Here is a 14,377-nt window from a genome sequence, read left to right as displayed (position 1 = left end):
ATGGACAATCACAATACATTAGTAAGTGCCTTGTATTAACTTTCTCCACAGGATAAATGCCATTTGCTGAAGTGAGACAACCACTTTAATGATCAGGCCCGAAAAGGTCTTTTTTTTTTGTTTTCATTTATGTAGCTGTCTGAGAACTTTTCTGTGGGAAAAATTTGTTAGTTTTTTTTGTGCTGTTTGTATATAGATATATTAATATATTACACCAAACACACACACACATTTACACTGTGTATATATATATATATATATATATATATATATATATATATATATATATATATATATATATAATTATTTTTTTTTGCGGAATATAGAAAACAAATGATTAAGGCTACTTTCACACTAGCATTCGGAGTCTGAAACATCAGACGGATCCGCTCCTATAATGCAGACGTTTGCATCCGTTCAGAACGGATCCGTCTGCATTATAACTTAGAAAAATTTCTAAGTGTGAAAGTAGCCTGAGCGGATCCGTTCAGACTTTACATTGAAAGTCAATGGCTGTCATATGGCTGTCATCTTCAAGCGGATCCGTCCCCATTGACTTCCATTATAAGTCGGAACGGATCCGCTTGCCTCCGCACGGCCAGGCGGACACCCGAACGCTGCTTGCAGCGTTCAGGTGTCCGCTCACTGAGCGGAGCGGAGGCTGAGCGCTGGCAGACGGATGCATTCTCAGTGGATCCGCCTCCACTGAGAATGCATTAGGGCCAGACGGCTGCGTTCAGGGCCGCTTGTGAGCCCCTTCAAACGGAGCTCACGAGCGGACACCTGAACGCAGGTGTGAAAGGAGCCTTAGGCTTTTTTACATTCTTTATACAGTTTAGGTTTCACACTTAATAACCCGATAAAAGAATTCTTCAGGTTATTATGATGGTGCAGATATGCAATATGTGTAATTTTATTATTTAATGTGTGCACAACAAAATGTATTCTATACTAGTTTTTTTTGCTGACTTATTTTAACATTTTTTTATTACATCATTTACTGCATCATTTATAAAACTTTAAATCCTATTATGGGATTACGATTTCATAACCTATTTCCCATGTATAATCTATTAACATACTCCTGTATGCTAACACATTATGCTTTGTGTCACTATGGCACAGGCCGCTGTTAGGGCAGCACTAGTATTGTGGGTTGGCCACTTTGATACGCGATAGGTATAATCTCTGGGAACTAGACGGCTATGGCAATGCTTTCAGTTGGTGGAAGCAGTGTGGTCTTTATTATATATTTTTTTACTTAGAGGCAGTGGCCTTGTGCTAAAAATGATAAGACTGGGTCAGGGCCCCTGGTTGTCTGACAGCTGGGTACCCTACATGCAGGTTCAGGAGTCAAAAGATGCCGTTGCAAAATGAAGACCTACGCCGTCCACCATCAAATGGGCAGTCAAAACTTTTTCTGTCTGGATGTCCTCTTCTCCATACATGACCACCATTGCATTACTACATCAGCTTGGTCTCATGGTTACAGCCATAGTGCTCGCAGTCCATCATAAAACACCTTACCGCTGCTACCATATACAGGGCAGAGAAGATCTGCTGCGGATAACCACTGAAAATGAAGCTGTATGGATAAAACGTCTGACATGTGTACCAGTACCATCCCCCGCCCTTCTAGGAAGGAGCGCTCAAGTCTCCGTTCTTACCGCGGCTTCCAGAGAGATCGATTCCTGTTGTTTGCGGATGATGTTTGATGCCAATGTTTTTAAAGATCGGTTCTGCCCGTTACGCCTGCTACCCCGCAGTGAGAATGAAATGTCTGCATGCAACCCAAGTGCCAAACCTTTTCAGCTCAGTTACGGCTGCAGATTTACTGTATGCGGGAAGCGTTGCAGGTGCGTGCTGGATACTGACCTGCATTCTAAGCAGGGGATCTGAGAAGGAACAGACTTTGTTGATCAGGTATGTGTGCTCCATGTATTCTGTAATTCTCTGCAGGAAGCTCAGGGGCTCGTTAAAGACGATCGGCATGGTAATTTTCGACAGTTCCTGGAGGTAGATAAAAAAAAAAGGCGACTGGGGTGAGTAGCTCCTGGGATACTTAAATGCTCAAGTGCCGTAAGGAGGATCAGGCATATTACAAGAAAAAAAAATAATTAGGTCTCATGCACACAACCGTTCAGTTTTTTTCGCCCATTGTAGACATGCCTATTCTTGTCCGCAAAACGGACAAGAATAGGACATGCTATATTTTTTTTTTGCGGGGCCTTGGAACGGAGCAATGGATGCGGACAGCACACTGAGTGCGTCTGCAAAAACTGCGTCTCGGATGCGGACCATAACTACGGTCATGTGCAAGAGGCCTTAACGTAAGAAAATACACTGAAAAAGACAAACAAAAAAATATATATATCTCAATCAGCTCCTGTCAAATTGTACCACTTGCGTTTCCTACAAAATAACAAGTCCAGGCCAAAAGTAAAGCAGGCATATAAAGGGGAGCTGACAGTTCCACTGAGTTATATCTGTTCCCAAGAAAGCTGGGTGGTAACCAGTTCAGCCTTGGTTACAGCTTTTCTGCGAGAAGGAGGGTCTTCGTTTTTTTCGTCTCCCGGATTCCTGAATAGAAACAGTTGCCTTGTGTTTGCAATGAAATAGGATCAGACATGCATCATTTTATTACTGGTGCATTGGTTAATGAGGTCATTACCTATCCACAGTTTAGAGGATAAATATTGGATTGCGCGGGGGTCTGACCATCAGGACCCCCAGCGGCAGGTGTCCCCAATGAAGACTGTATGAACACATGAGTCTATTCTCATGTTTTCGGCCATAAAGCCATTAGTCACAGCAATGTTGATGGTCACCCAGCTTTCCCAGGAACAGGAAAAAATATACATGAGACCTATGAACAGACCAATGAACTAGAGAACAGGAATGCAGCTATACCATGACTTTAATGGCAGGATAAATGGCAGGGACGGACTGGCCATGAACCCAACAGGGAAACTTCCTGGTGGGCCAATGCCCAGGGGGCTGCCTGAGCCCTCCTCATGGCTGCCAGCCATGGCAAGTTATGATCTGATTCCCCCCTCCCGAATTCATCTGTACTGCCAAACTAAGGCAAACGGAGCAGGAGGACAGAACGTGGCAGCTGGCGCTGCCCACCACAGAGGGGCAGTATTTTGTGATGCACTGTGGTATCGGGCTCTGCTGGGGTGGTACAATGTGTGGCAATATAGTATCGCTGGCCCTGCCTACTTGTGTTGACCCTTCTGTCAATTTGTGCCCTGCTACAAAATAGGGCCACTTTTTGTTTTTTTTTCCAGGGCCACCTTAAGTTCACCGCTGGTGAATGGTGTAGACTGGCCCCCAATGCCAGCTTCTATCAGTGCAGCCGGGGGATGGTGACAAGCAGCAGAAATGTCACCTTACGGCCAGCCTTTGTCTTGCACGGACAAGGCTGAGGAATTGCCTTGTTGTTTGCATCTCAATGACTCGAAAGTGAGAGAAGAATTGGCGGGGTCCACATGGGGCTGGGGTTGCACATCATGTGGTGCTTTTTTAAAAATTTATTTTTACCAAGTTTTTCCCTAAACAAAGCAAAATGGTGCACATTTGCTGCAAATTACAGAAATCAGCTATAAAAAATAAATAAATGCAATGTGTAAACCTGGTCTTACTATCTACATAACAGCTGCCAGATGGCACTGGGAGTAAAATTCATTTCTAGATCCCCGGAGATTACAGAGTACACAATCCAGCACCTGTAGCACGAGCAGGCGTCTGGATTACTGCAGCCATTACTGAAGTTTCTAATCTTTCAAGTTTACATTGGCAACGGCTATACTGTGGGACGAGCCCAAAGGGGTAGGTGCCCATTATATACCCTTTTTTATATGAAATCATAGTCCGCAAAGCTGTGCCACTGTATGTCTATACAGTGGCACATATCACAGAGGTACACGTTGGGGAATATGCCAGATGTACATCTTTAATGAAGGAACAGAGTCGTAGTGATTGCATATATGGGAGATAGTCTATCCGCCCGCCATCATGGGAATAACCCTTTACATACCCAGCGGCACACGCACTAGAGCTATTGGTCATTGCAGAGGTCATGTATCAGCCTGTGGGCTCTATAAAATGCTGAAAATACGACAAAAAGAAGGTCTCCCAACTTACCAGTCCAATGCACTTCTTCAATATGCTCCAGATACTAAAATTATTTCTGGAGAACATCGGGGCGGGCAGGGCGGTCCTGAGGAACACAAAGGAGTACGTTATTTAGTGATGGAGTATACTCTGTATACAGTGCACACAGAAATATTTATGACATATTGATAGAATACGTCACAGAAGCCTAAATAGTGAGGGTTGTAGTGTTCTCCTGAGCCCAAATAAGCTCTCACTGGTGGTTCTCGGGCTTCACTTAAGAAAAGTAATGTAGGCCCAATATACTCAATGGTAACCCGATCTCATAAGAGCGGCAGGCGCCCTTCCCTTCCGCAATCTATGGTCGATGTACCTGGTGGAAAAATTCTTAAGACTAAGCACTCGTGACAGAGATAAACCCGAATCCTGGAATCCAGTATTAATTTGGAAGGAGAAGATCTGATGGCACCATACTGGGACATGGGTAGTTCACTGAAGAGGTTCTTTGGGCAGGTGATAAATTCTGTTTGCAACTGTTGAGGACATCTTGATGACCTCTTTTCACAATTTTTATGATCACTGCTGCTAGTGAATTGGAAACATTCTTGTTAAAGGAGCTGTCTGAGATTTTGATATTAAAGGCCTATCCTCAGGATAGTACAGATCTGTGGGGGTCTGACTCCCAGGTGATCAGCTATTTGAAGGCCTTTCCTAGGCCATGTAATGCAGCTCAATGAATGGGCCTCAAGTGAATGGCACTGAGCTGCAATACCAAGCACAGCCCCTATCCAATGGACAGCGCTGTGCTCTGTAAGGTGTGAGGAAGCTCTATGAATAGCTGATTGGTAGGGGTCCTGGGAGTCAGACCCCCACAGTTCTGATGACCTAGGCTATCAATATCCCAGGGGAGGATAGGCCATCAATGTCAAAATGTAAGACAGCTCCTTTAAAGGGTTGTCCCATTAAGACAACTTATGCCCTTTCCACAGGATGGGGGCTAAGCATCCGATTGGCTTGGGTCATGCATGTAGGCTTCTGCTGCATTCAGCTCTATGGGGCTGCTGAAGATAGCCGAGAACTGGTAGTTATAGAGATTGTCACGTACAATACGAGGCCCGATTTCTATTTTTACATTAATCATGGGATAACCCCTTTAAACTTAGGACTACACAGCGACACGCAACATTGCAATGTCACAGCGCTATATCGCAACTATTAGGAGTTAATGCTGTGTTGCCACCTGCAAGCTACCACAACACAATAGCTGGCAGAAATCCATCCTCCTGGATCTCCGCGCAGCCACGTTCACTATCATCAGCTGCCATTATGTCCAATTTTATCCCCGGGAACTTGTCCGAACTTAATTTAAAAGGACCTCTAAAAGTAAAGAGAAAACCAGCACAATAAAACATTATACTAAAGGGTCCATTCACACGTCCGCAATTCTGTTCCGCATTTTGCAGAACGGAATTGCGGACCCATACACTTCTATGGGGCCACACTATGTGCTGTCCGGAACAGCACTTCCGGGTCCACAATTCCGTTCCCGAAAAAAATAGAACATGTCCTATTCTTGTCCGCAATTGCGGACAAGATTAGGCATTTTCTATTATAGTGCCGGCGATGTGCGGTCCGCAAAATGCGGAACACACATTGACGGTGTCCGTGTTTTGTAGATCCGCAAAAAAGAAAAAAAAAATGAACACATATGGATGTGTGAATGGACCCTAAAACTCACAACAAACAGTAAGTACAGTGATCATTAGGGTAGACCCCAACCCCCCTTCTAGCATGCAACGATAGGAGCCTGGCAGCGTCAGGTAGATGCTACCACAGCAGTCAAATGTTATGGAGAGGCAGGTGACTGGATTCTGTAATTGGAAGTCGGGTGGAGAATGGATTCACAGAAATCCTGCCTGTGAAGTCTGGATGGCAGAGAGGTGACAACCAGAATACAGACTTGATGGGCGAGACAGCGAAGTCTTCTGTCAACTCCACCAAGCACTCCATGATTAAAAGCTTCATGTCAGAGGCGGCGGGAGACGGGGGTTGCAACTAAAAAGCAAAAAATCCTCAATCACACTCCTGTGTCAGGTCACTGCAAGTGCTAGTCACTCTCTCAGTGCTATGTATTTTGAGAATACATGCAGCAGGCATGGAAACGTTTCCAATCATCAGCATTTTCAAGATCTCTGCTTGCTGTTAGCGACTACACATTCAGAGGCTGAAATATCTGTACAGACCTAATACTTCTCAGAGCCAATGCATCATCATAATTGCATCCAGCATAGGAATCCTCAGAGCGAAAAACGTTTACAGCGCAAATCTCCGTGCTATCGATGATATGCTACAATGTATCAGTGCACGTAAAATGTATCAGCCTGGAGTCCGCAGTAGACCGGATACAACCGCAATAAACCCACTGCTGTGAGAAGTGTTTGGTCTTGTGCAAAGATAACAGACTCTGAATGCTGCGTTTTCTGACAGCAAGCAGAGATCCTGAAAATGGTGATTAACTGAAAAACATTTGAAAGTTCCAGCACTTTTCATTTGACATTGTCACTTAGGTTTTCCAAGCAAAAACCACGGCAAGTCTGCCTAGTTATATAGTAATGCTTCCCCTTGATCCTGCATAAAAAGCCACAGTTTCCATCAAGGGTCCTGGGAAAGCTAAAGAGCTGTAATTGACGGCAATGTTAATTATTGTCCCTCAGCTTTCTCAGAACCCGACATAACTAAAAATGACTGGGAAAGGACCTGGAAAAAAAGAAAAGAAAAAGAAGTCTCAAGGTCTGCAGATTTTTGTATTAGTGGGGGCCGTGTGTGACCCGCCGTGCAGATGTCACCTAACAGTATTTATTACTTATTGGGGAAAAGGTAGAACTGGGAACATGAATGCACTTACTACTAAAAAGGTTAATATCAAGCCTTTACCGCCAGCTGCCTGGCATCTTTTGGTTGTACGTGAACAGCAGCTATTACGTTTTTAAAGTAACCGTCTTCTTCTAATAAAGTGGCCAGCATTAACATAATGCTAACATATACCACAGCACAGTACAGAGGATGCATTCACAGGTTACACTCTAAGCCCCCAGGTCCAGACATAGACATTAAGAAGCCAAGCAGCCCATCAGGTGAGCCAGAGGCCTACACGGACCTGGTCACAGTAAAATCTACAGGATAGGCCATCAATAAAAAGTCAAGCGTTGCCCCCTCAGACCCTACACTATGAATACCGAGTATATTATGCAGAGAGATTCTAGAACCCACAGTAGCACAGAGAATTTAAGGGGGCTGTGCAGTGTGGTCAGGATAGGTAATCAATATCAGAATGGTGGGTGTCTGACTCCCGGCAACCTGACGATCAGCTCTTGGAAGGGGCCGTGGTGCTCGTGTGGGCGCTGCGTCTTCTTTAGTGTTTAAACAATGAAGAAAATGCATGAGCGCCGTGGTCTCACGTCAGGGGTGCCAAATGTCAGACCCCCGCTGATCTGATATTGATGACATCAATATCCCGACACAGCACAGCTTCTTTAGGACTACATTGCATACCTGAGTAGTATAATGTACTATGGATGTTCCCAGAGAATCGCGCATTTCCACACAAGAATAGCTGCAGCATTTTTCCGTACATCATAAACATATAGTAATAGGGGAGATAACAGCAGCAAGTGCCGCTGCGGGAGATAAGAGGTCTTCCAGGTACCATAGGTGGAAACTGGGTGGCCATAAACGGCTTCTATTATCTTATCTGACTAGGTGGAACATGGTGCGAATCGGGAGATTACCCCCCCATAGTTCCCAATATCATATGTCTCAACAATAAAGCTGGATTTAGACCGCCCGATACTCGGTCCTGCGAATGCTCTTTACCGATAATCTACCCACCTAAATGTGCTGCCGAATACCCGATGAACGAGGGAAACCCCTCCTTCCTCAGGTGACCCTGTCGTTTGTGCGGGCACATCAATCATCGTTACTGGGCAGCAGCTTGTGCGGTCTAAACAGCGATCTGCTGCCCAGAAACCACGATTCTGTATGGGGACAAGCGATGACATTAGCCATCTCTCGTCCTCATACTATGAAGGAGATCGCTGCGGAGGTCTCCTTCACTGAGCGAGCAGCCGACTGCTGGAAAGGAACGCTTTGTTCCCGACAATCGGCTGTACATCGGAGCATCTAAACCCGCCTTAAGTCTGATGAACAGATTGATAACATGGCCACTAGACCTCATACAATAATTCCATCCAATCATGAAGGATATGTAAGGAGGAGGAAGAGGATATAGACAGACTGTAATATACAGAGGGGGATATGTACTAAGGGAAGTGTGCAGAAACTGTGCCCCAAATGGAGCATGTACCTAGCCAAAAGGGGAGGAGTAAAGAGAATTCGTAAAAGAGGTCAAATTAGTGATGTGCAAAGTTGTGTCTAACCAGCGAGTTACGCTAAATGCGCCGTCCGCACCAGAATAATAAAGAACTCCACTTTCAAACATCAATTTACCACAGTCAAAATAGACATCAAATATTGAGCAATTTGGTAAATCCTGACCCTGCACGGATGCAGAGTCTCATGATGCTTTGTTCTCCAGTCATGCCTAAAGCTAAATTAAGAATTCTGCTGGTTTATGGTTACCAGTGCATTATGGGAGCCCAGGTGACAGTGACACAGTCAACACTGTCACATGCAGCAGGTCTGACAGTGGGGAGATAGCAGCAGCAAGTGCCGCTGCAGGACATGGGATGTCTTTCAGGTACCATCGATGGAAATTGAGTGGTCATGAACGGCTTCTATTATCTTAGGGTACTTTCACGTTTGCGTTTTTCTTTTCTGGCATTGAGTTCCGTCCTATGGGCTCTATACTGGAAAAGAACTGATCCGTTTTATCCTAATGCTTTCTGAATGGAGAGTAATCCGTTCAGGATGCTTCAGGATGTCTTCAGTTCAGTCTTTTTGACTTTTCAGGACGGAGATAATACCGCAGCATGCTACGGTTTTATCACTGGCCAAAAAAACTGAACACTTGCCAGAATGCCGGATCCGTCCTTCCGGTCTGAGCAGGCTGATCCTGATCAGTCTTAAAATGCAAATCAGTTGGCACACGACTGTGCCCATATTGAGGTCCGCAAACCACGGGTCCACAAGATACGGACACCGTCCATGTGGAATTTGCATTTTTCTCCATCACATCACTGGAAATGACTATTCTCTTCTGCAATACAGACAAGGATAGGATGTGCTCTATCATTATGAATGCAGATAGTACAAAGATGGCATCCAAGTGCTGCCCGTTTTTTTTTTTTAGAAAATGATACGGTCACATGACCTCACTATATTTCCCATCCACTCAAGAATATGTAAGGATGATGTGGTGCTTGTTAATGACAGAGCTATAGACAGACTGTTATATATAGAAGGAGGGAATCGGATGCAAAAATACGGATGGGACACAGGCAAGATACAGCCCCAACTTAGCAGGGGTAAGGGATCCTCAGGGAGAGTCCACCTTTATGTCCTAAAAGATGCTGACATCAGTCACACATATAACGATTTGCGACAAAGTAGTGATTGCGGTGAAATAGATTTTCCACGACTGGCTGATAACAGAGAAGAATAAACGATTCAACTACGTGAGAGACAGCTAGAAGTGATATTGGTTGGTTAGTGACCCTACCAAAAAAAAAAAAAAAAAGAAAAGCCTTACCGGTGCTTCTTCACCCCATTCTCCTGCGGACCCCTCTCGTCCTCGGCCGCCGTGCTCTGGTCGGTGAGCGTCATCTGTGCGATCCTCTGGCTGGTGTCTGTGAACTCTCCAGATGAATTGTCAGAGTCGGTGCCTATCAGGGAGAGGAGGGCGACAGTTACATACGACTGGCACTGAACCTTGCTCTGCGACGCAGCTGAAGGTCGGCCCAGTTTTTGTGCATTTTGCTTTTGACGAAGCCTGGGGTGGATATTGTGCAATAGCGAGCGACAGGTCACGTTTAAAGTCCAGACACGAATCCTTTCCTGATGAAACTGCCAGCTCATCGCAACCGCTGCAGATTTTACATCAGTCACACGGCGCTTCACAACATTCACAACAATAATCATAAACAAAATTCCAGAACCGCAGTAAAGACTGACAGCACAGTGAGTGACAGGGAGCATAAAAATGTGATACTCCCTAACATTGCACATGGTCACCGCTGTAATTGCATTATTGGATATCGCTAATGAGACTTCGTACTGCCAGGCGCCTCGTGCAGTGTGGATTAGAGATGCAGCCAGAGCTGAATCCATCAGTTAACTATTTCATTTCCACACAATGGTAATGTACAGTGGCATGTTAAGACAGTAGGTATGTAAAATCACAGCCTGTGACTTGGCACAAGTCACTGTACTAACTCAACCCTGCTGCTCCGGTAAACAATTGGAAGGACACAAGTGATACAGCACAGGCTGCGCCAAACTCCTCAGAAAGGGAAATATTTCTTCCTGTGTCACATTCTCCAGATGGCAGAGGGATATCCTCATTATCCTTTAATTAACAAAAAGCAGAGAGAAGAGAATATATTGCCAGAAAATGAACCACAGACAGACTGCCACCTCCAGGGGGGCACTATATACACTCCTGAGCATGAGCCAACGTCTAACGAATGTAGCAGAGCAGAGGTAGCGCGGTGCAGCTGAACAGAGACTATCAAAAGCAGAATCATATTTCTTACAACTACCTGTTACAAGGTCTTATCGGTGGTTTTGCATAGGACTGCAGGTAGAACTACTGTTACCTCAAGCAGGGCACTTTATCATAAAGCCCAGACAAGGCAGCTCCAGTGAGCTAAATCACAATTTCAACTCTGCTGCATCTCCATATAAACTTGAGGGCATGCTCACATGTGGCGCTTATGCTGCAGAACTGTGTGCGGAAAATCCACAGTGCGTTACCCTGAGCTCTGGGGCGGTGCCCACCTAGCGGCATGGGTAATGCATCTGTCACCCACTAGCTGCTTTTCCCATAGAAAATTAAAATGAGGATTGGGGGCACAGAGCTGCGCGGGCAGTGCCTTCAGTGGATGCTAAACAGCTTATTTATTTATTCATTTATTATCTGTTTTACATTTTGCTGACGAGACGTAAAAGTGCAGTCCCTGCTGCTGAATATCTAGCACATGTTAATGTACCGGCCGCCACCGCTGCGCCGCGCGCCTGTCTAGCTGCGGAGAAACATCTAAAAACACATACAAGATATGGGGAGGCAGAGGCGGGCACAGGCAGACCCTGGCAAAAAGAAAACTACAGACTGATACCAAGGTTCAGAGGAAATGGAGGAAAAAGTATATATAACGGGGGAAATTGAGAAATCATAGAAGGTGAAAAACAACGACGTAGAGACAGATATATATTATATATGATATATACACACACAGAGTGAATTTCTGGGGTGCACCATCACACTAGGCACAACTATAAAGGAAGAACTACCTAAATATCTGCATCGTTATTTAAAACTCTGCACTGTTCCTCTGTTATTCCTTCTGAAAATGTATAAATAAACTGCAGTCCCTCCAACTCACTGAAACCATCCAGTAATTGTGTAAGGACCCACCGGTCCCTACAGGAAGGCCAAATACCAACGTTCACTTCCAGGAATAACAGTGGAATGGCGCAAAGAAAAGATGCTCCAGTGTTGTAAATTTATAGGGGAAGAGCCAGACATGCCAGGAGTGTAGAGAGGTCCTCCAAAAAGGGGACTTGTCACTTCTCCTGTTTTAATGATTACCTGCATCCCCTTGTTGCAAATTTTGGAGCATCTATTCCTGTGACCATGATGCGCCATTCCTTTATTACTCCTGCTAGAGGTTATGAATGAATTACACCAGATGGGTGTTAGGAGCTGGGGGTGACATTATCTAATCCGACTGTGCAGGGACTCATTTCCAGTTGGTAACACCCATCTGGAACTTTACTGCAAACTGCTAGTAATTCATTCATAACTTCTAGCAGGAATAATAAAGAAATGGTGCATCATTGAGCTGTAAAAAATAGATGCTCCGACATTTGGTATTACAATAGGGATGCAAGTAATTGCTAAAACAGACATGTCAGGCGGAGAGAGATGAGAAATAACACACAGACATAACTCTGTATAGTCACAAAACGCCAGTGCAGGGAACTAATCCAATGTTCTGAAACAGAAATGGCTGAGATTTATCAAATTGTGGTAAAGCAGAACTGGCCTAGTTGCCCATAGCGACCAATCAGATTCCACCTTTCATTTTCCAGAGGAGCTGTGAAAAATGAAAGGTGTAATCTGATTGGTTACTATGGGCAACTAAGCCATTTCCCCTATACACCCATTTGATATATCTCCCCCGATGAGCATAACCTGCTCCCATTGCTTCTCTGCTGTTATCCTTGCCCGTTTCTTTAAGTTGGAACAGACAAGGAAGACCATGGAGTGTAGAGAAATACTAGTGTGCATGCAGTACAGTTACAGATTGTATTACTCACCCAAATAATCGCCCTTGCGCTTCCTAGTGAAGACACTTGACATTTAGTAACCTGACACATGATGTAAAAGCACACGGGGCTGAGGATCCCGTGCTCTGACACTTCCTCTCACTTCTTCATAATAGGTCTATTAGCCAAGATCTGTTAACCCATAGGCCTCTTTCACACGGGCGCTTTTTTTCCCCCCCCCAGATAAGATGCGGGTGCGTTGCGGGAAAATGCACAATTTTTCCGCACGAGTGCAAAACATTGTAATGCGTTTTGCGTGCGCGTGAGAAAAAAAATCGGCATGTTTGGTACCCAAACCCGAACTTCTTCGCAGAAGTTCGGGTTTGGGTTAGGTGTTGTGTTGATTTTATTATTTTCCCTTATAACATGGTTATAAGGGAAAATAATAGCATTCTTTATACAGAATGCATAGTACAATAGCGCTGGAGGGGTTAAAAAAATAAAATAAATTTAACTCACCTTAATCCACTTGTTCGCGCAGCCCAGCTTCTCTTCTGTCTTCTTTCTTCAGGACCTGGGTAAAGGACCTGTTGTGACGTCACTGCGCTCATCACGTGGCCCGTCACATGATCCATCACCATGGTAAAAGATCATGTGATGGACCATGTGATGAGCGCAGTGACATCACCACAGGTCCTTTACCCAGGTCCTGAAGAAAGAAGACAGAAGAGAAGCTGGGCTACGCGAACAAGTGGATTAAGGTGAGTTAAATTATTTTTTATTTATTTTTAACCCCTCCAGCCCTATTGTACTATGCATTAACTATTAAGAATGTTATTATTTTCCCTTATAACCATGTTATAAGGGAAAATGATAATGATCGGGTCTCCATCGCGTTCATCTCCTAGCAAGCGTGTGTGAAAATCGCACCGCATCTGCACTTGTTTGCGGATGCTTGCAATTTTCACGCAGTCCCATTCACTTCTATAGGGCATGTGTTGCGTGAAAAACGCACAAAATAGAGCTTGCTGCGATTTTCACGCAACGCAGAAGTGATGCGTGAAAATCACAGCTCATGTGCACAGCCCTATAGAAATGAATGGGTCCGGATTCAGTGCGGGTGCAATGCGTTCACCTCACGCATTGCACCCGCGCTGAAAACTTGCCCGTGTGAAAGGGGCCTTAGGGTACGACCACACGGTGTGGCCGTGCATCCATTAGCAATACCGACCGACTAAACTAGGCGGTCATAATTAGTTTAAGTAGAGCCTGCTGCAGCTTGTGGGGCCACGCAGATCGGCCGCTGCTCCCCGCAGTGAGGTCGTTCCCACAAGAACATGTGGTATGATTATCCCTGCAGACAGGGACCCTGGTGTCTGAGGGGCCCAAAAGGTTCTTCTGGCAGGTGACACCACCAGTGTTACAAATGGTTAGGTGGGGGCCCCTATGACAGATTTAGAATTGGAGCCCTGGAGCTCTGCCTCAGCGTAGGGACCCGGTCATTGGAGATGACCTATAATATACAGGGGACCAGTCCTAAAACTTGTTATTCTCAATAATATTCTTTTAATGAGTGGAAGATAATGGGTGCCCTCTAATAGAAGCCATTATAGTGCCCATAGAGGATGCCTCACAGCTTTCCATGACTGGCGAAGCGGCCATTGACGTAGGCAAGTCACATAGGAGTGAAAAAAGACCGCTCAGACACAGAAAAGGGAAACCTTGTGCAACGGTATTTTGGGCAATAGCAAAAAAGGAAACAATTGTACATTCAGTCGTTTCTTCTCTGCGCTGCAATTGTTAGAATTAAAGGGTT

General features: G+C 44.9%; 1 protein-coding gene across 2 annotated transcripts in view; it reads right to left on the bottom strand.

Moving 5' to 3' along the window:
- Positions 1-14,377, bottom strand: part of OSBPL2 (oxysterol binding protein like 2) — an 83,027-nt gene that overhangs the window by 18,616 nt on the left and 50,034 nt on the right. For both annotated transcript variants that reach the window (XM_044295888.1, XM_044295887.1), the window contains exons 3-5: positions 9,824-9,956; positions 4,147-4,222; positions 1,876-2,010 (exon numbers count right to left, since the gene is read on the bottom strand). In XM_044295888.1, coding sequence (XP_044151823.1) covers positions 1,876-2,010; positions 4,147-4,222; positions 9,824-9,956 — 344 coding nt within the window. The remainder of the gene's footprint in view (positions 1-1,875; positions 2,011-4,146; positions 4,223-9,823; positions 9,957-14,377) is intronic.

The sequence above is a fragment of the Bufo gargarizans genome, chromosome 6, assembly GCF_014858855.1.
Source record: "Bufo gargarizans isolate SCDJY-AF-19 chromosome 6, ASM1485885v1, whole genome shotgun sequence".
Taxonomy (NCBI): Eukaryota; Metazoa; Chordata; class Amphibia; order Anura; family Bufonidae; genus Bufo; species Bufo gargarizans.
Note: the sequence above shows the minus strand (reverse complement) of the source record. Positions and strands in the feature narration are given on the sequence as shown.